We start from the raw sequence: 22,570 nt of genomic DNA, 5'->3' as shown, positions 1-22,570 counted from the left end.
GGGAGGGGAAGGCGGGGGGGGCCGGGGCCACGGGGGCCGCCGGACCCTTGTAAAATAAAGAGGGGTGTTTTTGTACGCCGTGTCCCGCCTGTGGCTGCGCTGGGGGACGGGCTGGGGGACGAGGGGGCGGCGGGGGGCCAGGAGGTAAGTGTGTGTGGGGGGGGTGCTCGGGGACAGCTGGGGACAGGAGCAGGATGGAGGGGATGGGATTTGGGACAGGATAGGGCTGGGGGAGCAGGTGAGGATGAAGAGTACAGAGGTGGGGGGCAGGAGGAAGATGGGGGTGACGAGGATGGGGCAGAGAGACGGGAGCAGGATGCAGGAGATGGGGCTGAGGGGCAGGACCAGGCTGCAGGAGCTGCGACTGGGGACAGGATTGGGCCGAGGGACCGGGTGAGGACGGAGTTAGACAGGATGAGGATGGAGGTGACCAGGATGGGGCCGAGAGACTGAGTGAGGATGGAGTTAGGCAGGATGAGGATGGAGGTGACCAGGATGGGGCCGAGGGACTGAGTGAGGATGGAGTTAGGCAGGATGAGGATGGGGCCGAGGACAAGGACAGAGGGATGGGGCTGGGGGACCAGATAGGGAGGGAGGGGACAGGATGAAGATGGAGGTGACAAGTCTGGGGCTGAGGGACAGGACCAGGATGGAGGGGATGGGATCGGGGACAGGATGGGGCTGAGGGACTGAGGATGGAGTTGACAGGATGAGGATGGAGGTGACCAGGATGGAGGTGGTGGGACAGGGGACAGGATGGGGCTGAGGGACTGGATGAGGATGGAGGTGACAAGGATGGGGCTGAGGAACAGGACCAGGATGGGGCTGAGGAACTGAGGATGGAGGTGGCAGGATGAGGATGGAGGTGACCAGGCTGGGGCTGAGGGACTGGACCAGGACGGAGGAGCTGGGATTGGGGAAAGGATGGGGCTGAGGGACTGGGTGAGGATGGAGGTGACAGGATGAGGATGGAGCGGACCAGGCAGGGGCTGAGGGACTGGAACAGGCTGCAGGAGGTGGGACTGGGGACAGGATGGGGCCAAGGGACTGGGTGAGGATGGAGTTGACAGGATGACGATGGAAGTGACAAGGATGGGGCTGAGGGACAGGACCAGGAAGGAGGGGATGGGATTGGGGACAGGATTGGGCCAAGGGACGGGGTGAAGATGGAGGTGACAGGCTGGGGCTGAGGGACAGGACCAGGATGGAGGTGATGGGGCAGGAGACAGGATGGGGCTGAGGGACTGGGTGAGGATGGAGGTGACAGGCTGGGGCTGAGGGACAGGACCAGGATGGAGGTGATGGGACAGGAGACAGGATGGGGCTGAGGGACTGGGTGAGGATGGAGGTGACAGGCTGGGGCTGAGGGACAGGACCAGGATGGAGGTGATGGGACAGGAGACAGGCTGGGGCTGAGGGACAGGACCAGGACGGAGGAGCTGGGATTGGGGAAAGGATGGGGCTGAGGGACTGGGTGAGGATGGAGGTGACAGGCTGGGGCTGAGGGACAGGACCAGGATGGAGGTGATGGGACAGGTGACAGGATGGGGCTGAGGGACAGGACCAGGATGGAGGTGATGGGGCAGGAGACAGGATGGGGCTGAGGGACTGGACCAGGACGGGGGAGCTGGGATTGGGGAAAGGATGGGGCTGAGGGACTGGACCAGGACGGAGGTGATGGGATTGGGGAAAGGATGGGGCTGAGGGACTGGGTGAGGATGGAGGTGACAGGCTGGGGCTGAGGGACTGGACCAGGACGGAGGTGATGGGATTGGGGAAAGGATGGGGCTGAGGGACTGGACCAGGACGGAGGTGATGGGATTGGGGAAAGGATGGGGCTGAGGGACTGGGTGAGGATGGAGGTGACAGGCTGGGGCTGAGGGACTGGACCAGGACGGAGGTGATGGGATTAGGGACAGGATGGAGCTGGGGGGACCAGGTGAGGATGGAGGTGACAGGGCTTGGGGCCGGGACAAGGACAGACGACACGGGGCTGGGCAGGAGGACAGAGGTGACGGGGTTGGGACACGGCTGAGGGACGGGGCATGGACAGAGATGATGAGGATGGAGGCTGGGGGGTGGCACAGAGGGGACAGGGGCTGTGTCATCCTGGCAGGGACACCTAGGGCTGGGGACACTGCGGCATGGGGACCACGGGCGCAGGAGGGAGGGAGCGTCACCCTGGGGTGCCAGGGGTGGAAACGGGGTGGCAGAGGAGACGCTGTGGCGATGGAGGCGCGTCACCCAGGGCGCCGGAGGGGACGCGGCGCCCTGCAGTGACCGGGACACGAGGTGACAGAGGGGGCGACGGGGCCGCGGCGCTCGGGGTGACAGAGGCGACGCGGACGCTGGCACCCTCCGAGCTGCTTTATTCTATTTACAGGGGCGGGAAGGGACCGGGGGGGCGGTGGGGGTGTCCCGGGGGTGTCCCCAAGGTGTCCCCAGGGTTGTGGTGCTGGGTGAAGGCACAGAAATGGCACCGTTGAACACCTTGAGGTGCAGGATGCCCTGTGGGCACCCAGAGGCACCCGAGAGCACCTCAGGGTGCAGTAGGGCACCATGGGCACCCAAACGCATCCAAGAATGTCTTAGGGTGCAGGTGGACACCGAGAGCACCTCAAAGGCACCCAAGAGCACCTTGGGGTGCAGCAGGGCACCACGGGCACCCAAAGGCATCCAAGAATGTCTTGGGGTGCTGGTGGACACTGTGGGCACCTTAAGGGCACCTGAGAGCACCTTGGGGTGCAGGATTGTGTCACAGGCACCCAAAGGTGCTCCTGGTTTGCATGGGCTGCAGAATGCTCTAAGGGAACCGTTGAGCACCTTGGGGTGCAGGAGGGCCCCATGAGCACCCAAAGGTACCTGAGAGCGCCTCAGGGTGCAGCAGGGCACCACAAGCACTTAAAGGCACCTGAGAGCATCATGGGGTGCAGGAGGGCACTATGGGCACCCAAAGGTGCTCCTGGTTCCCATGGGCTGCAGGATGCCCAAAGGGAATCATTGAACAGCTTGGGGTGCAGGATGTCCAGTGAGCACCCAAAGATACTGTTGAGCAGCTTGGGGTGCAGAATGGCACCACGAGCACCCAAAGGCACCTGAGAGCACCATGGGGTGCAGGAGGGCATCACGAACACCTAAAGGTGCTCCTGGTTCCCATGGGCTGCAAGATGCCCCAAGGGGACCGTTGAGCACCTTGGGGTGCAGGAGGGCATCAAGAGCACCCAAAGGTGCTCCTGGTTCCCACGGGCTGCAAGATGCCCCAAGGGGACTGTTGAGCACCTTGGGGTGCAGGATGGCACCATGAGCACCTAAAGGCACCTGAGAGCACCTCGGGGTGCAGGAGGGCACTACGGGCACCCAAAGGTGCTCCTGGTTCCCACGGGCTGCAAGATGCCCCAAGGGGACCATTGAGCACCTTGGGGTGGAGGAGGGCATCAAGAGCACCCAAAGGTGCTCCTGGTTCCCACAGGCTGCAGGGTGTCCCAAGGGGACTGCTGAGCACCTTGGGGTGCAGGTGGGCCCCATGAGCACCCAAAGACACCCGAGAGCACCATGGGGTGCAGGAGGGCACTTAGGGGCACCCAAAGGTGCTCCTGGTTCCCACGGGCTGCAGGATGCCCCAAGGGACCCGTTGAGCACCTCGGGGTGCAGGATGGCCACCACGAGCGCCCGAAGGCATCCGCGAGCTCAGTCGCCGGGCTCGTCGGGGCGGGCGGCGCGGGGCACGAGGCAGACGGCGCCGTCGGGCGCCAGGCGCAGGGCGAAGCGCTCGGCGGGCAGCGGGCGCCCGGCGGCGTCGCGCAGGGCGCCCAGCACCTGGCGCGAAAGGCGGCCGAGGTCGCGCCGGAGGGCGCCCAACGCCCGTTGCGCCTGGCCCCGGTCGCGCAGCAGCCGGTCGCGTTCGCGCCCCAGGCGGCCCAGCTCGCCCTGGAGCCGGGCGATGGTCTCGAGCTTGCGGCGGCGGCAGTTGCGCGCCGCCACCTTGTTCTTGCCGCGCCGGCGGATGTCGCGCGCCAGGGCCAGCTGCTGCTCCGACAGCGGGTAGCGCCCCACCAGCGCGTTGAAGTCCTCCACCGGCAGGCTCACGAGCTTCTCCGCCGGGATGGGCAGCGCCAGCGCCAGCGCCCGCCGGGCGTCGCGGCTCGCCGGTGCCGGCGGCGGCAGCACCGGCGGTGGCGGCGGTGGCGGTGGTGGTGGTGGTGGTGGGGCGAAGGTGGGGGCACCCATGGGTGCTGCTGGTGGTGGTGGTGGTGGTGGTGGCGGGCAGGGCGCGTAGGGGCCGGCGGGCGGCAGCAGGGTGCAGAAAGGCGCCTCGTACAGCGGCTCGCCCGCCACGTCCAGGCCCTGCGGGTGGGGGGGGGGGGGAAACTGAGGCACGGGGTGGGGGTGGGGTGCGGGGAGGGGGTGCCAGGCAGGGGTGCAGTGGAGGGGCAGGCTGCGGGGTGAAATGTGGAGGGGGCAGCAGTGGGGTGCCCGGAGGGTGGGTGCAGTGCAGGGGGTGGTGCAGTGGGGTGGGTGCAGTGACAGGGGTGCAATGGGGGTGGGTGCAGCAGTGGGGTGCCTGAAGAGTGGGTGCAATGGGGGGGTGGTGCAGTGGGATGGGTGCAGTGACGGGGGGGCAGCAGTGGGGTGCCTCGAGGGTGGGTGCAGTGTGGGGGGGTGTGATGCAGTGGGGTGGGTGCAGTGATGGGGCTGCAATGGGGAGGGGGGGGCAGCAGTGGGGTGTCCCTCAGGGGTGGGTGCTGCGTGGGGTGCAGTGGGGAAGGGGTGCAGCAGTGGGGGGTCCCTGGCGTGGTGCAGGGGTGCAGTGGAGAGCGGGTGCAGCAGTGGGGGGTCCCTGGGGGCGGTGGGGGGGGCTGCAGTGGGGAGGGGGTGCAGCAGTTGGGGGTCCCTGGGGGCGGTAGGGGGGGCTGCAGTGGGGAGGGGGTGCAGCAGTTGGGGGTCCCTGGGGGCGGTAGGGGGGGCTGCAGTGGGTGGGTTGCAGTTGCGGGGGGGTCCGTCGGGGGTGGGTGCTTGGGGGATGCAGCAGTGTGGGGGTCCCTCGGGTGGGTGCTGGGGGGGTGCAGTGGGGAGGGGGTGCAGCTGTGTGTGGGGGTCCCCTGGGGGGGTGCTGGGGGTGCAGTGGGGGGGGTGCAGCAGTGGGGGGGGGGTCCCTCGGGGGGGGGTGCTGGCGGGGGGGGGGTGCCCCATGGGGCCCCGGAGGTGCTGGGTGCAGCTGGGGGTGGGGAGGGGGGAGAATCTCGGGCTGCGTGCGGCGGGGGCGTGGCCGGCGCGGGGGCGTGGCCAGGGCGCGGGGGCGTGGCCGGCGCGGAGGCGTGGCGGGGGCGGGGCCGGCGCGGGGGGGCGGGGCCGGGGGCGGGGCCCACCTGCAGCTCGCTGAGGGAGAGGATCTCCTGCCACGTGAGCTCCACCTCGGCGGCGCTGGGGGCGGGGACGAGGGGCGGGGCCAGCCCGAGGGGCGGGGCCAGCCCGAGGGGCGGGGCCAGCGCGGGGGGTGGAGCCAGGGCAGGGGGCGGTGCCAGGACGGGGGGCGGAGCCAGCCCCATGGCCTCCCCCAGCGCCGCCAGCGCCTGCGGGCACGCGGCACCTCATTGGCTGCCCCGGGCCCGCCCCCACCTCCCCGCCGCTTCTGATTGGCTGCGGGCAGCTTCACCACGCCTCTGATTGGCTGGGGCTCCACCAGACCCCTCCTCTGGGACACGCTGCCCCCCCCCGGCACCCCCCAGGGCACCCAGTGCCCCCCCAGGACCCCTGAACCCTGCAGGTCCCCACTATCCCCCAGGAACTCCCTCAGCCCCCCCGACCCCCAGGGACCCCCAGGAACCCCTAAACACCCCCCCAGGACCCCCAGGAACCCCTAAACACCCCCCAGGGACCCCCTCAGCCCCCCCCGACCCCCAGGGACCCCCAGGAACCCCTAAACACCCCCCAGGAACCCCCTCAGCCCCCCCCGACCCCCAGGGACCCCCAGGAACCCCTAAACACCCCCCCAGGAACCCCCTCAGCCCCCCCCGACCCCCAGGGACCCCCAGGAACCCCTAAACACCCCCCAGGGACCCCCTCAGCCCCCCCCTGACCCCCAGGGACCCCCAGGAAGCCCTAAACACCCCCCCAGGACCTCCACCCTCCCGATAACCCCCCAGGGACCGCCAAACACCCCCCCTCAGGACCCCCAATCCCCCCAAACCCCAGGGACCCCCCCCAGGGACCCCCCAACACACTCCCTCCAGGACCCCCACCCCCCCCTGACCCTCAGAAACCCTGCACGGACCCCTAAACACCCCCTCCAGGACCCCCAGGGACCCCCCCCCAGGCCCCCCAACCCCCCCGACCCCCAGGGATCCCTCCAGGGACCCCTAAACACCCCCTCTAGGACCCCCAATCCCCAGGGACCCCCCCCCGGGACCCCTAAACACCCCCCAAGGACCCCCAGGGACCCCCAGGGACCCCAAGACCCCCGAGACCCCCGCCCCGCCGCCAGACCCCTCCGAGGCCCCCCAGGCCCGGCCGGCGCTCACCTCGGGGGCGCCCAGCACCCCGCCGGGGTCACACATGCCCGCGCCGCGGCGCCCGCCTCCTCCTGCCGCCCCAGATAAGGGGGTTATCGCCCGCCTCACCCGTCCGCTCACCCCCCCCCCCCCCCGCCGCCGCCTCCGCCCGGACGCCTGGGCCCCCTGCCCTCCACCCTGCCAGGACGCCTGGGCCCCTTCCTGCCCCGCCGCCTGCCTCAGTTTCCCCAGGCGGGAGGAGAGGCAGGGAGAACCCCCCCCCCCTCCACCCCGCCCCCCAACATGCACACCCTACGCTGCCGTGGGGCCACCCCACCCCGGCTGGGTGCAGGACGGCCGGGCCCCACTTCTGCTTTCGGGGCGGGGGGGGGGAGGCCCAGGGTGGGGGAGGGGGGGGAGGGGGACCCGCTTGCGCCACCCCGTTGCCCAACGCCCGCGGAGGGGGTTGCACAAGAGGCGCCCGCCCGGGTCCCCCCCCCCCCGACACTGTCACCCACACCCGGCATCGAGGGGGGGGGTGGCACTGGGCTGTGGCCCCCGGGTGCCGCCTCTGAGCCAGCGCCCGGGGCACCCTGCAGTCACGCAGCCCCCGGGGCACCCTGCAATAACACAGCCCCCGGGGCACCCTGCAGTCACGCAGCCCCCGGGGCACCCTGCAGTCACCCAGCCCCGGGGCACCCTGCAATAACACAGCCCCCGGGGCACCCTGCAGTCACGCAGCCCCTGGGGCACCCTGCAGTCACGCAGCCCCCGGGGCACCCTGCAGTCACCCAGCCCCGGGGCACCCTGCAATAACGCAGCCCCCGGGGCACCCTGCAGTCACGCAGCCCCCGGGGCACCCTGCAGTCACCCAGCCCCGGGGCACCCTGCAGTCACGCAGCCCCTGGGCACCCTGCAATAACGCAGCCCCTGGGGCACCCTGCAGTCACGCAGCCCCCGGGGCACCCTGCAATAACGCAGCCCCCGGGGCACCCTGCAGTCACCCAGCCCCAGGGCACCCTGCAGTCACCCAGCCCCGGGGCACCCTGCAATAACGCAGCCCCCGGGCACCCTGCAGTCACCCAGCCCCCGGGGCACCCTGCAGTCACCCAGCCCCAGGGCACCCTGCAGTCACCCAGCCCCCGGGGCACCCTGCAGTCACCCAGCCCCGGGGCACCCTGCAATAACGCAGCCCCCGGGGCACCCTGCAGTCACGCAGCCCCCGGGCACCCAGCAGTCACCCAGCCCCCAGGGCACCCTGCAGTCACGCAGCCCCTGGGCACCCTGCAATAACGCAGCCCCAGGGCACCCTGCAGTCACCCAGCCCCTGGGGCACCCTGCAATAACGCAGCCCCCGGGGCACCCTGCAGTCACCCAGCCCCCAGGGCACCCTGCAGTCACGCAGCCCCCGGGGCACCCTGCAGTCACCCAGCCCCCGGGCACCCTGCAGTCACGCAGCCCCGGGGCACCCTGCAATAACGCAGCCCCTGGGGCACCCTGCAGTCACCCAGCCCCCGGGGCACCCTGCAGTCACGCAGCCCCCGGGCACCCGGCAGTCACCCAGCCCCTGGGGCACCCTGCAATAACGCAGCCCCTGGGGCACCCTGCAGTCACCCAGCCCCCAGGCACCCTGCAGTCACCCAGCCCCCGGGGCACCCTGCAGTCACCCAGCCCCCGGGCACCCTGCAGTCACGCAGCCCCGGGGCACCCTGCAATAACGCAGCCCCCGGGCACCCGGCAGTCACCCAGCCCCGGGGCACCCTGCAATAACGCAGCCCCCGGGCACCCTGCAGTCACGCAGCCCCGGGGCACCCTGCAATAACGCAGCCCCCGGGCACCCGGCAGTCACCCAGCCCCGGGGCACCCTGCAATAACGCAGCCCCTGGGGCACCCTGCAGTCACCCAGCCCCCGGAGCACCCTGCAGTCACGCAGCCCCCGGGGCACCCTGCAGTCACCCAGCCCCGGGGGCACCCTGCAATAACGCAGCCCCAGGGCACCCTGCAGTCACGCAGCCCCCGGGCACCCTGCAATAACGCAGCCCCCGGGGCACCCTGCAGTCACCCAGCCCCCGGAGCACCCTGCAGTCACGCAGCCCCCGGGGCACCCTGCAGTCACCCAGCCCCGGGGGCACCCTGCAATAACGCAGCCCCCGGGCACCCTGCAGTCACCCAGCCCCCGGGGCACCCTGCAATAACGCAGCCCCAGGGCACCCTGCAGTCACGCAGCCCCGGGGCACCCTGCAATAACGCAGCCCCAGGGCACCCTGCAATAACGCAGCCCCTGGGCACCCTGCAGTCACGCAGCCCCGGGGCACCCTGCAATAACGCAGCCCCTGGGCACCCTGCAGTCACGCAGCCCCTGGGGCACCCTGCAATAACGCAGCCCCAGGGCACCCTGCAGTCACGCAGCCCCCGGGCACCCTGCAATAACGCAGCCCCAGGGCACCCTGCAGTCACGCAGCCCCGGGGCACCCTGCAATAACGCAGCCCCAGGGCACCCTGCAGTCACGCAGCCCCCAGGGCACCCTGCAATAACGCAGCCCCCGGGCACCCTGCAGTCACGCAGCCCCGGGGCACCCTGCAATAACGCAGCCCCCGGGCACCCGGCAGTCACCCAGCCCCGGGGCACCCTGCAATAACGCAGCCCCCGGGCACCCTGCAGTCACGCAGCCCCGGGGCACCCTGCAATAACGCAGCCCCCGGGCACCCGGCAGTCACCCAGCCCCGGGGCACCCTGCAATAACGCAGCCCCTGGGGCACCCTGCAGTCACCCAGCCCCCGGAGCACCCTGCAGTCACGCAGCCCCCGGGGCACCCTGCAGTCACCCAGCCCCCGGGGCACCCTGCAATAACGCAGCCCCAGGGCACCCTGCAGTCACGCAGCCCCCGGGGCACCCTGCAATAACGCAGCCCCAGGGCACCCTGCAGTCACGCAGCCCCGGGGCACCCTGCAATAACGCAGCCCCAGGGCACCCTGCAGTCACGCAGCCCCCGGGGCACCCTGCAGTCACCCAGCCCCTGGGGCACCCTGCAATAACGCAGCCCCAGGGCACCCTGCAGTCACGCAGCCCCCGGGCACCCTGCAATAACGCAGCCCCAGGGCACCCTGCAGTCACGCAGCCCCGGGGCACCCTGCAATAACGCAGCCCCAGGGCACCCTGCAGTCACGCAGCCCCGGGGCACCCTGCAATAACGCAGCCCCAGGGCACCCTGCAGTCACCCAGCCCCGGGGCACCCTCTAATAACGCACCCCCCGGGGCACCCTGCAATAACGCAGCCCCAGGGCACCCTGCAGTCACGCAGCCCCCGGGGCACCCTGCAATAACGCAGCCCCGGGGCACCCTGCAATAACGCAGCCCCCGGGCACCCTGCAATAACGCAGCCCCCGGGGCACCCTGCAGTCACCCAGCGCCCGGGGCACCCTGCAGTCACGCAGCCCCCGGGGCACCCTGCAATAACGCAGCCCCCGGGGCACCCTGCAGTCACGCAGCCCCGGGGCACCCTGCAGTCACCCAGCCCCCAGGGCACCCTGCAATAACGCAGCCCCCGGGGCACCCTGCAATAACGCAGCCCCAGGGCACCCTGCAGTCACGCAGCCCCCGGGGCACCCTGCAATAACGCAGCCCCCGGGCACCCTGCAGTCACGCAGCCCCCGGGGCACCCTGCAATAACGCAGCCCCCGGGGCACCCTGCAATAACGCAGCCCCAGGGCACCCTGCAGTCACCCAGCCCCCGGGGCACCCTGCAGTCACGCAGCCCCCGGGGCACCCTGCAATAACGCACCCCCCGGGGCACCCTGCAGTCACGCAGCCCCAGGGCACCCTGCAGTCACGCAGCCCCCGGGGCACCCTGCAATAACGCAGCCCCCGGGGCACCCTGCAGTCACGCAGCCCCCGGGGCACCCTGCAGTCACCCAGCCCCTGGGGCACCCTGCAATAACGCAGCCCCAGGGCACCCTGCAGTCACCCAGCCCCGGGGCACCCTGCAATAATGCACCCCCCGGGGCACCCTGCAGTCACCCAGCCCCCAGGGCACCCTGCAATAACGCAGCCCCCGGGGCACCCTGCAATAACGCAGCCCCTGGGGCACCCTGCAATAACGCAGCCCCAGGGCACCCTGCAGTCACCCAGCCCCGGGGCACCCTGCAATAACGCACCCCCCGGGGCACCCTGCAGTCACCCATTCCCCAGGGCACCCTGCAATAACGCAGCCCCCGGGGCACCCTGCAGTCACCCAGCCCCCAGGGCACCCTGCAGTCACGCAGCCCCCGGGGCACCCTGCAATAACGCAGCCCCGGGGCACCCTGCAATAACGCAGCCCCCGGGGCACCCTGCAATAATGCAGCCCCCGGGCACCCTGCAGTCACGCAGCCCCCAGGGCACCCTGCAATAACGCAGCCCCCGGGCACCCTGCAGTCACCCAGCCCCCGGGGCACCCTGCAGTCACGCAGCCCCCGGGGCACCCTGCAGTCACCCAGCCCCCGGGGCACCCTGCAATAACGCAGCCCCCGGGGCACCCTGCAGTCACCCAGCCCCCGGGGCACCCTGCAATAACGCAGCCCCCGGGGCACCCTGCAGTCACCCAGCCCCCGGGGCACCCTGCAATAACGCAGCCCCCAGGGCATCCTGCAGTCACCCAGCCCCCAGGGCACCCTGCAATAACGCAGCCCCCGGGGCACCCTGCAGTCACCCAGCCCCCGGGGCACCCTGCAGTCACGCAGCCCCCGGGGCACCCTGTAATAACGCAGCCCCAGGGCACCCTGCAATAACGCAGCCCCCGGGGCACCCTGCAGTCACCCAGCGCCCGGGGCACCCTGCAGTCACGCAGCCCCCGGGGCACCCTGCAATAACGCAGCCCCCGGGGCACCCTGCAGTCACCCAGCGCCCGGGGGCCGTTTCCGCCCCCGTTTCCCGTCGTTACCCGCCGGCCGGCGCAGCCGGAACCGCGGGGCCCCGGCGCCGTTATCGTCCCGCGCCGGCGCTGGCACCGCGCCACCCGCCTGGCCCGGCCCGGCCCCGCTGCGGGCAAACCGCCGCGGCGCAGCACCCGCGCGTGAGCCCTCGGGCCCGGCGTGCACCCGCGCGTGAGCCCCCGGCCCCAATGTGCACCCGCGCGTGAGCCCCCGGCTCCGGCGCAGCACCCGCGGGTGCCAACGCGGCTCGACGCGCGCACTGAGGTCCTGGCGCAGGAGCGCCAGGCGCACGCACACCGTCCCCGGCACACGCGGGCACCGATCCCCAGGCACACGTGTGCACCGATTGCGGGCACACGCGGGCACATATCCCAGGCACACGCGCGCACCGTCCCTGGCACAGGTGTGCACCGATCCCTGGGCATACACGTGCACTGATCCCCAGGCACATGCGCGCGCCAATCCTTGGCACACGCACGCACCGTCCCTGGCACATGCATGCACCGATCCCCAGGCAGAGGTGTGCACCGATCCCCAGGCACAAAAGTGTACTGATCCCTGGGCACACGCGTGCACCGATCCCCAAGCACATGCGTGCACTGATCCCCAGGCACAAAAGTGCACTGATCCCCGGGCACACGTGTGCACCAATCCTTGGCACACGCGTGCACTGATCCCCGGGCACACGCGTGCACCGATCCCAGGCACACGAGTGCACCGATCCCAGGCACACGAGTGCACCGATCTCCAGGCACACGTGTGCACCGATCCTTGGCACACGAGTGCACCGATCTCCAGGCACACGCGTGCACCGATCTCCAGGCACACGTGTGCACCGATCCCAGGCACACGAGTGCACCGATCTCCAGGCACACGCGTGCACCGATCTCCAGGCACACGCGTGCACCGATCCTTGGCACACGAGTGCACCGATCTCCAGGCACACGCGTGCACCGATCCCAGGCACACGAGTGCACCGATCTCCAGGCACACGCGTGCACCGATCCTTGGCACACGCGTGCACTGATCCCCGGGCACACGCGTGCACCGATCCCAGGCACACGCGTGCACCGATCTCCAGGCACACGAGTGCACCGATCCCAGGCACACGAGTGCACCGATCTCCAGGCACACGTGTGCACCGATCCTTGGCACACGAGTGCACCGATCTCCAGGCACACGCGTGCACCGATCCCAGGCACACGCGTGCACCGATCTCCAGGCACACGCGTGCACCGATCCCAGGCACACGCATGCACCGATCTCCAGGCACACGCGTGCACCGATCTCCAGGCACACGAGTGCACCGATCCCCAGGCACACGCGTGCACCGATCCCAGGCACACGCGTGCACCGATCTCCAGGCACACGCGTGCACCGATCTCCAGGCACACGAGTGCACCGATCCCCAGGCACACGCGTGCACCGATCCCAGGCACACGCGTGCACCGATCTCCAGGCACACGCGTGCACCGATCCCAGGCACACGCGTGCACCGATCTCCAGGCACACGAGTGCACCGATCTCCAGGCACACGCGTGCACCGATCCCAGGCACACGCGTGCACCGATCCTTGGCACACGAGTGCACCGATCTCCAGGCACACGCGTGCACCGATCCCAGGCACACGCGTGCACCGATCCTTGGCACACGAGTGCACTGATCTCCAGGCACACGAGTGCACCGATCCTTGGCACACGCGTGCACCTATCTCCAGGCACACGAGTGCACCGATCTCCAGGCACACGAGTGCACCGATCTCCAGGCACACGCGTGCACCGATCCTTGGCACACGAGTGCACTGATCTCCAGGCACACGAGTGCACCGATCCTTGGCACACGCGTGCACCGATCTCCAGGCACACGAGTGCACCGATCTCCAGGCACACACGCGCACCGATCCCCCCCGCCGTGCCCCCGTGCCCCCAGCCGCCGGCCCCTCCGCGGGCTCCTACCTGACCCGGCGCTGGGCGCTGGTGCTCAGGGCCCGGCCATCGCCGGCGCCTCTGGGCACGGGGACACGGCGGGGACACGGCGGGGACCTGGCGGGGACACGGCCCGGCCCCCGGGGCGGCCCCGGCCCCCGCCCGCCCACAGGGCACCCGCCCCCGGGGGGGGGGAACCTGGCGGGGGGGTGGTGAGGATGTGGGGATGGGACGCGGGGACAGAGGGACACGGGGACGGGGACACGCGGGGACGGGGGGACACGGGGACAGAGGGACACGGGGACAGGGACACGCGGGGACGCAGCCCCCCCTCCCCGCCCCCCGCAGCAGGGCCAGGCGTTATCAGTAGGGCCCAGGGCATCCTGTCCCCTCCCCGCGGGGGGACCCAGGCGTGTCCCCCCCCCCACCGGCCCCACGGCGTGTCCTCGGGTGTCACGTGTCCCCGTGTCCCCCCGACCCTCCAACCCCGCTGGGTCCCTCATGTCCACGTTGACCCCGTGTCTGGGCCCCCACGTCTCCCACGTCCGTGTCCACCCCCTGTCCGTGTCCCTGACGTGCCCCAATGCACCTCGGGGCCCCTGTTGACCCCGTGTCTGTGTCTCCACGTCCTCCGGGTCCACGTTGGCCCTGTGTCCGTGTGCACGTTGACCCCATGTCCACGTCCCCGTGCCCCCCATGTCCACGTTGACCCTGTGTCCACGTCCCTGGGTCCACGCTGGCCCTGTGTCCGTGTGCACGTTGACCCCATGTCCACGTCCCCGTGCCCCCATGTCCACGTTTACCCTGTGTCCACCTCCCCGGGTCCACATTGACCCTGTGTCCGTGTGCACGTTGACCCCATGTCCACGTCCCCGTGCCCCCATGTCCACGTTGACCCTGTGTCCACGTCCCCGGGTCCACGTTGGCCCTGTGTCCATGTGCACGTTGACCCCATGTCCACGTCCCCGTGCCCCCATGTCCACGTTGACCCTGTGTCCACGTCCCCGGGTCCACACTGGCCCTGTGTCCATGTGCACGTTGACCCCGTGTCCACGTCCCCGTGCCCCCATGTCCACGTTGACCCCATGTCCACCTCCCGATGCCCCCCGGTCCATGTTGGCCCTGGGTCCATGTCCCTGTGTCCACATTGACCCCATGTCCACGTCCGTGTGCCCCCCTGTCCACGTTGGCCCTGTCCCATGTCCCCATGTCCCCGTTGGCCCCATGTCCACGTCCGTGTGCCCCCCTGTCCACGTTGGCCCTGTCCCATGTCCCCATGTCCCCGTTGACCTCATGTCCACGTCCGTGTGCCCCCCTGTCCACGTTGGCCCTCTCCCATGTCCCCGTGTCCCCATTGGTCCCATGGTCACGTCCCCGTGCCCCCTCGTCCCCATTGGCCCCCTCCTCGTGTCCCCGTCCCCGTTGGCCCCCTCTCCATGTCCCCGTTGGCCCCATGTCCACGTCCCCCTGCCCCCCATCTGCGTTGGCCCTGTCCCCCAACCCTGTTGGCCCCATGTCCACGTCCCCCTGCCCCCTGTCTGCATTGGCCCTGTCCCCATGTCCCCGTTGGCCCCATGGCCACGTCCCCGTGCCCCCCCGTCCCCGTTGGCCCCCTCCCCGTGTCCCCGTCCCCGTTGGCCCCCTCTCCATGTCCCCGTTGGCCCCATGTCCACGTCCCCCTGCCCCCCATCTGCCTTGGCCCCCTCCCCCTGTCCCCGTTGGCCCCATGGCCACATCCCCCTGCCCCCATCCCCCTCCCCCTGTCCCCGTTGGCCCCATGTACATGTCCCCGTGTCCCTCTGTCCCTGTTGGCCCCCTCCCTGTGTCCCTGTCCCCATTGGCCCCCTCCCCATGTCCCCGTTGGCCCCATGTCCACGTCCTCCTGCCCCCCTGCCCCCCCGTCCCCCTCCCCGTGTCCCCGTTGGCCCCATGGCCACGTCCTCCTGCCCCCCCATGTCCCCGTTGGCCCTGCCCCATGCCCCCCTGTCCCCCTCCCCATGTCCCCGTTGGCCCCATGGCCATGTCCCCGTGCCCCCCGCCCCCCCGGCCCCCTCCCCGTGTCCCCGTCCCCATTGGCCCCCTCTCCATGTCCCCGTTGGCCCCATGTCCACGTCCCCCTGCCCCCTGTCTGCATTGGCCCTGTCCCCGTGTCCCCGTTGGCCCCATGGCCACGTCCCCGTGCCCCCCCGTCCCTGTTGGCCCCCTCCCCGTGTCCACGTCCCCGTTGGCCCCCTCTCCATGTCCCCGTTGGCCCCATGTCCACGTCCCCCTGCCCCCCATCCCCCTTGGCCCGCTCCCCCTGTCCCCGTTGGCCCCATGGCCATATCCCCCTGCCCCCATCCCCCTCCCCCTGTCCCCGTTGGCCCCATGTACATGTCCCCGTGTCCCTCTGTCCCCGTTGGCCCCCTCCTTGTGTCCCTGTCCCCATTGGCCCCCTCCCCATGTCCCCGTTGGCCCCATGTCCACGTCCTCCTGCCCCCCTGCCCCCCCGTCCCCCTCCCCGTGTCCCCGTTGGCCCCATGGCCACGTCCTCCTGCCCCCCCATGTCCCCGTTGGCCCAGCCCCCTGCCCCCTGCCCCCCCTGTCCCCCTCCCCATGTCCCCGTTGGCCCCATGTCCACGTCCTCCTGCCCCCCTGCCCCCCCGTCCCCCTCCCCGTGTCCCCGTTGGCCCCATGGCCACGTCCTCCTGCCCCCCCATGTCCCCGTTGGCCCTGCCCCGTGCCCCCCTGTCCCCCCTGTCCCCCTCCCCATGTCCCCGTTGGCCCCATGTACATGTCCCCGTGTCCCTCTGTCCCCGTTGGCCCCCTCCCTGTGTCCCTGTCCCCATTGGCCCCCTCCCCATGTCCCCGTTGGCCCCATGGCCACGTCCTCCTGCCCCCCCATGTCCCCGTTGGCCCAGCCCCCTGCCCCCTGCCCCCCCTGTCCCCCTCCCCATGTCCCCGTTGGCCCCATGTCCACGTCCTCCTGCCCCCCTGCCCCCCCGTCCCCCTCCCCGTGTCCCCGTTGGCCCCATGGCCACGTCCTCCTGCCCCCCCATGTCCCCGTTGGCCCTGCCCCCTGCCCCCTGCCCCCCCTGTCCCCCTCCCCGTGTCCCCGTTGGCCCCATGTCCACGTCCTCCTGCCCCCCCATGTCCCCGTTGGCCCTGCCCCCTGCCCCCTGCCCCCCCTGTCCCCCTCCCCATGTCCCCGTTGGCCCCATGGCCACGTCCCCCTGCCCCCCCATGTCCCCGTTGGCCCTGCCCCCTGCCCCCTGCCCCCCCGCCCCCCCGTCCCCCTCCCGTCCCCCTCCCGTGTCCCTGTGTCCCCCGTGCCCAGGCCGCTGCCCCCCCCCCACCTGACCCCAGAGAAACCTAAAGGTCAAAGGTTACGGCCCCGCGCCCGCAGGGGTCACGACCCCGTTAGGGGTGTGGCCAAGCAACAAGAGGGAAACACTTCCGGGCACGAGGGCAGCAGCCCCGCCAATCACGTAACGCGACCGGCGAGGCGGCCGACGTCAGCGCTTCTCTGGTCGCCATGGGAACTGCGCCGCCCTCCGCCTCCCAGCGACGGTGACTGACGGCAGCCACGCCCAATCAGCGGCCGCTTTCGGCGGCGCGGGAAAGGCGGCAGTTCGGCCGGCCCGCCCCCCCCGGCGAATCCGTACGTTGATTGGTCAGATTTGGGAGGGGGCTCGCCCAATGCGCCTCAGCGTCTCCTCGCGGGGCGGAGCGCAGAGCTGTGATTGGCATCCGGGCAGCCAATGACACGCGGCCGCTCTTCCGGCTCCACGTCGGCAGCGGCGAGCGCAAAATGGAGGCGCTGATCCTGGTAGGAGCGGGCCGGGCCGGGCCGGGCCGGGCCGGGGGCTGGGCCGAACCACGGCTTCAGGGGGGGTGATGTGGGCCGTACCATGGGGGTGAATGGGGGGGGGGCTGGGCCGAACCGTGGGGGCAGTGGGAGGGGGACCGGGCCCTACCATGGGGGTCAGTGTGGGGGGGCTCTGGGCCTTACCATGGGGGTCTGGGGGGGGACTGGGCCCTACCATTGGGGAGGGGGGGTCAGTGTGTGTGTGGGGGGGTCTGGGTCCGGGCCCTACCATGAGGAGTCAGTCGGGGGGGGACTGGGCCCTACCATGGGGGTCAATGGAGGTCTGGGCTGAACCATGGGGGCCAATGGGGGGGGGGTCTGGGCCCTACCATGAGGAGTCAGTTGGGGAGGTCTGGGCTGAACCATGAGGAGTCAGTGGGGGGCAGTGGCCCCTACCATAGGGTCGGTGGGGGAGCGGATAGACCGTACCATGGAGGTCAGTGGGGGGGTCTGGGCTGTGTCAGGGAGGTTAATGGGGGGCCTGGGCCAATGGAGGGGCGGGGGGGGCAGGTCGTACCAAGGGAGCTGGGGGGGGGACTGGATCATGCCAATGGGGCCAATGGGGGGGGTGAGCTGTGCCAGTGGGGTGCGCTGGGGGAGGGGGGCCCATACCACGTGGGCCGATCCATGGGGTCAAGGGGGGGGTCAGTGGAGTCCCAGTGCCAGGTTGCGCTGGGTGCTGGGTGCCTGCGACCTTGGGTGCCTGGGGTGCTGGGTGTGGGTGCCAGCTGCCCGGGGTGCCCGGGGTGCTGGGTGCCCGGGGTGCCGGGTGCTGCGTGCCCAGGGTGCCAGGTGCCTGGGGTGCCGGATGCCCGGGGTGCTGGGTGCTGGGTGCGCGGTGTGCCGGGTGCTGAGTGCCTGCGGTGCCGGGTGCGTGGTGTGCCGGGTGCCGGGTGCCCAGGGTGCCGGGTGCTGGGTGCCTGGGGGATCTCGGTGCCCAGGGTGCCGGGTGCCAGGGTGCCCGGGGTGCCGGGTGCTGGGTGCCTGGGATCTCGGTGTGCTGGGTGCCTGGGATCTCGGTGCCTGGGGTGCTGGGTGCCCGAGGTGCTGGGTGCCAGGTGCCCGGGGTGCTGGGTGCCTGGGATCTCGGTGCCTGGGGTGCTGGGTGCCAGGTGCCCGGGGTGCTGGGTGCCTGGGATCTCGGTGCCTGGGGTGCTGGGTGCCCGAGGTGCTGGGTGCCAGGTGCCCGGGGTGCTGGGTGCCTGGGATCTCGGTGCCTGGGGTGCTGGGTGCTCGAGGTGCTGGGTGCCAGGTGCCTGGGATCTCGGTGCCTGGGGTGCTGGGTGCCTGAGGTGCTGGGTGCCAGGTGCCTGGGGTGCTGGGTGCCTGGGATCTTGGTGCCTGGGGTGCTGGGTGCCTGAGGTGCTGGGTGCCAGGTGCCCGGGGTGCTGGGTGCCTGGGATCTCGGTGCCTGGGGTGCTGGGTGCCTGAGGTGCTGGGTGCCAGGTGCCCAGGGTGCTGGGTGCCTGGGATCTCGGTGCCTGGGGTGCTGGGTGCTCGAGGTGCTGGGTGCCAGGTGCCTGGGATCTCGGTGCCTGGGGTGCTGGGTGCCTGAGGTGCTGGGTGCCAGGTGCCTGGGGTGCTGGGTGCCTGGGATCTCGGTGCCTGGGGTGCTGGGTGCCTGAGGTGCTGGGTGCCAGGTGCCCGGGGTGCTGGGTGCCTGGGATCTCGGTGCCCGGGGTGCTGGGTGCCCGAGGTGCTGGGTGCCGGGCGCCCGGGGTGCTGGGTGCCCGGGGTGCTGGGTGCCGGGCGCCCGGGGGCTCCAGCCGCCGCGTCCCCGCAGGAGCCGTCTCTCTACACCGTCAAGGCCGTCATCATCCTGGACAACGACGGCGACCGGCTCTTCGCCAAGGTGGGGGGCGCGGGGGGGGGGCGCTGGGGGGGGTCGCGCTGGGGGGAGGGGGTCCCGGCGGGGGCCCCCGCGCCCCCCGCGCCGCCCCTCACCCGTCCCCACAGTACTACGACGACACTTACCCCGGCGCCAAGGAGCAGAAGACCTTCGAGAAGAACATCTTCAACAAGACCCACCGCACTGACAGTAGGTGCCGGCGGCGGCGGCGGGCGCGGGGCCACCCTTGGGTGGGGGGGGGGGTGGTTATGGAGGGGGGGGCTGACGGCGGGCCGTGCCCGCAGGCGAGATCGCCCTGCTGGAGGGGCTCACCGTGGTCTACAAGAGCAGCATCGACCTCTACTTCTACGTCGTGGGCAGCTCGCACGAGAACGAGGTGGGGGGGGGTGCGGTGGGGGGGGGGGGGGGCGGGACATGGTCTGGGTGGGGGGGACGGGGGGGGGACGGCGGGGCTGGGGACGTGGCCTGGGGTTGGGGGGGGGACGGGGGGGGCAGCTGGATGGCAGAGGGGGCGGCAGGACGGGGGGACGGGGGGGGTGCGGGGGGGTGGCGGGAGACGGGGCGGGGGGTGTGGGGAGGGACATGGGGGGGGTCGTGCCGGGGGGGACACGGGGGGACGTGGGGGGATATACAGGGGAGTCGTGGCAGGGGGGACACGAGTAGACATGGGGGACATGGCAGGGGACATGGGGGGGTCATGGCGGAGGGGACACGGGGACACGTGGGGACATGGGGAGGGACGCGTGGGGGTCGTGGCGGGGGGGACACGGGGGGACGTGGGGGGAAAAACGGGGGGGTCGTGGCGGGAGGGACACGGGGGGACATGGGGACGTGGGGGGGACACGGGGGGTTGTGGCAGGGGGGCACAGGGGGATGTGGGGACGTGGGGGGGACACGGGGGGATCGTGATGGGGGGACACGTGGGGACGTGGTGGGGGACACGGGGGTCGTGGCAGGGGGGACACGGGGGGTAGTTTTTTCTGGGGGGAGGGGGCCATGCCAGGGTGCCCCCCCGCCCCCCCTCACCCCCCGGCCGTGGGGCCCCCGCTGACCCCGCCGCCCCCCCCCCAGCTGATGCTCACGGCCGTCCTCAACTGCCTCTTCGACTCGCTCAGCCAGATGCTGCGGTACGAGGGGCCCTGGGGGGGCGGGGGGTGTGTGTGTGCGCGTGGGGGGGCACCCATGGGTGCTGCTTTGGGGGGCTGCGGGGGGTAACGACACGGCACGCCGTGGGGGGCACCCAGACCCCCGACGTGGGGAGGCGACGGCACGGCGGCGGGGCGTGTGTTGGGGGGGGCGGGGATGCTGGCAGGGGGCACCCATGGGTGGGGGCGTGGTGGTGGTGATGGGGGGGGGCGCCCCCCACCCAGCTGAGCCCCCAGGCTCGTTTCCCCCCCCCCCCCCCCCAGGAAGAACGTGGAGAAGCGGGCGCTGCTGGAGAACATGGAGGGGCTTTTTCTGGCCGTGGACGAGATCGTGGACGGCGGGTGAGTGCTGCCCCCCCACCCCTGGCGGCACCCTTGGGTGCTCGTGGAAAGCAGGGGGGGGGTGGGGGGCCGGGGGGGGCACACACCCGGCGCTGACGGGTGCCCCCCCCCCCCCGCCTTCACCCGCAGCGTTGTCCTCGAGAGCGACCCGCAGCAGGTGGTGCATCGCGTCGCCGTGCGGGTACGTTTGGGGGGGGGGGCAGGCGGTTTTGGGGGGGGGGGCGGGGGGTTTTGGGGGTGGGGGGGGTGGGTGCCCCCCCACCCACCCGTTCCGCCCCGTGTCTTGCAGGGCGAGGATGTGCCGCTCACGGAGCAGACGGTCTCGCAGGTAGGGCCCGGGTGCCCCCCGCCCTAGGTGCCCCCACCCCCACCCCGTGGGTGCCCCGGAGCCCCCCACCCCAAACCCCGTGGGGGGGGGGTCCCTGTGCCCCCCCTATATCCGCCTTGTGCCCCATGGGTAACCCCCGCGGGGCCCTTATCCTCCCCCCCCAAGTGCATCCAGGTGCCCCAAGGGTGCCCTTGAGCCCCACAGTGCCCCCCCTTGGGTGCCCCTGAGCCCCCCCCAGGTGCCCTTGACCCCCCCCATACCCCATGGTGGCCTCTGAGCCCCCCCCCCCAGTGCCTCTGGGTGCCCCACAGGTGCCCCTGTGCCCATCCCTGCACCCATGGGTGCCCCCATGCCCACCCTTGTGCCCCTAAGGTGCCCCATGGGTGCCCCAAGTGCCCCCCCCTTCCCAGTGCTTCCAGGTGCCCCACGGGTGCTCCTGTGCTCCCCCAGTGCCCCTGCCCCCATCCCTGCACCCACGGGTGCCCCATGGCGCCCCCCATGCCCATCCTTATCCCCTGGGGTGTCCCTTAAGCCCCCCCCCCAAAATACCTCTGGGTGCCTCATGGGTGCCCCTGAGCCCCCCCAGTGCCCATGTCTGCACCCACCGGTACCCCCCTCTCCGCCCACCCTTGCACCCTTGGGTGCCCCGTGGGACCCCCCCGCCCCACTGCTGATGCCCCCCCCCCCCCACAGGTGCTGCAGTCGGCGAAGGAGCAGATCAAGTGGTCGCTGCTGCGCTAGCCCGAGCCCCGGGGTGCCCGGGACCCCCCCCCCCGGCACCCATGGGACCCCCAACAACCCCCCCCCCCGGTGCCAACACGCCGCCGCTTCCCTCGCACCCGTCTGCGCCTCATCTCTCGCCCCCCCCCCCGGGGTTGCGCCTGCAGGTCGGTGCTGGGGTCTGGGGGGACCCAGGCGTCCGGGCCCTGCGCACCCCAGGGTGCCCCCGCCGGCTCCGGGGCTGCTGGGTGGGGGGGGGGGGGGGGCACGGACACGCGTGTGTGGGGACAGCAGTGTGTGTGCGTGGGGACCTGTGCGCCCACGGGGACACGCGTGCTCTCGGACAGGCGTGTGTGAGCGTGCAGGGGACACGTGTGCGCGGGGACACGGCTCCGTGCGCATGGGGATGTGTGTGCGCAGGGACACGTGTGTGCTGGGACACAGCTGTGTGTGCACGGGCACACGGCTGTGTGTGCGCAGGGGATGTGTGCGCGCAGAGACGTGTGCGCAGGCGCACGGCTGCGTGTGCAGGATCCCGCGTGTGCGGGATCGCGCGTGTGCGGGACGGCGCGTGTGCGGGACGGCGCGTGTACGGGAGCACGCGTGTGCAGGATCACGCGTGTGCGGGATGGCGCGTGTGCGGGATCACGCGTGTGTGGGATCGCGCGTGTGCGGGACGGCGCGTGTGCGGGATCACGCGTGTGCGGGACGGCGCGTGTGCAGGAGCACGCGTGTGCGGGATCACGCGTGTGCGGGACGGCGCATGTGCGGGAGCACGCGTGTGCAGGATCACGCGTGTGCGGGACGGCGCGTGTGCGGGATCCCGCGTGTGCGGGACGGCGCGTGTGCAGGAGCACGCGTGTGCGGGATCACGCGTGTGCGGCGCCCCGACACGGCAGGCGGCTCCAAGGGCGGCGGTTTATTGGGGCGAAGCGGGGCCGCGGCTCGGCCCCCCCCGGGCTCCTATTGCTTCGCGTAAATCACAGTATTGCCGGGGGGGGGGGGCACAGTGACA

General features: G+C 71.7%; 2 protein-coding genes across 2 annotated transcripts; one reads left to right on the top strand and one right to left on the bottom strand.

Annotated features, from left to right (window-relative positions):
• Nucleotides 1-3,687: 3,687 nt before the first annotated feature.
• On the bottom strand, nucleotides 3,688-13,414 carry NFE2 (nuclear factor, erythroid 2). The gene is made up of 4 exons (XM_062597084.1): nucleotides 13,355-13,414; nucleotides 6,519-6,580; nucleotides 5,367-5,570; nucleotides 3,688-4,344 (listed from the first exon to the last, which is right to left on the bottom strand). The coding sequence occupies exons 2-4, from the start codon at nucleotides 6,552-6,554 to the stop codon at nucleotides 3,688-3,690; spliced, it is 897 nt and encodes a 298-aa protein (XP_062453068.1). The 5' UTR covers nucleotides 6,555-6,580; nucleotides 13,355-13,414.
• Nucleotides 13,415-17,066: 3,652 nt separating this feature from the next.
• COPZ1 (COPI coat complex subunit zeta 1) lies at nucleotides 17,067-21,673 on the top strand. The gene is made up of 9 exons (XM_062597417.1): nucleotides 17,067-17,132; nucleotides 18,955-19,023; nucleotides 19,128-19,209; nucleotides 19,305-19,396; nucleotides 20,092-20,147; nucleotides 20,430-20,507; nucleotides 20,637-20,688; nucleotides 20,797-20,835; nucleotides 21,529-21,673. The coding sequence occupies exons 1-9, from the start codon at nucleotides 17,115-17,117 to the stop codon at nucleotides 21,574-21,576; spliced, it is 534 nt and encodes a 177-aa protein (XP_062453401.1). The 5' UTR covers nucleotides 17,067-17,114; the 3' UTR covers nucleotides 21,577-21,673.
• The last annotated feature ends 897 nt before the right edge of the window (nucleotides 21,674-22,570 follow it).

Source organism: Rhea pennata, chromosome 29 (genome assembly GCF_028389875.1).
Source record: "Rhea pennata isolate bPtePen1 chromosome 29, bPtePen1.pri, whole genome shotgun sequence".
In the NCBI taxonomy this organism is placed as follows: Eukaryota; Metazoa; Chordata; class Aves; order Rheiformes; family Rheidae; genus Rhea; species Rhea pennata.
The sequence above is the reverse complement of the archived record's forward strand: the minus strand, read 5'-3'. Positions and strand labels throughout refer to the sequence as shown.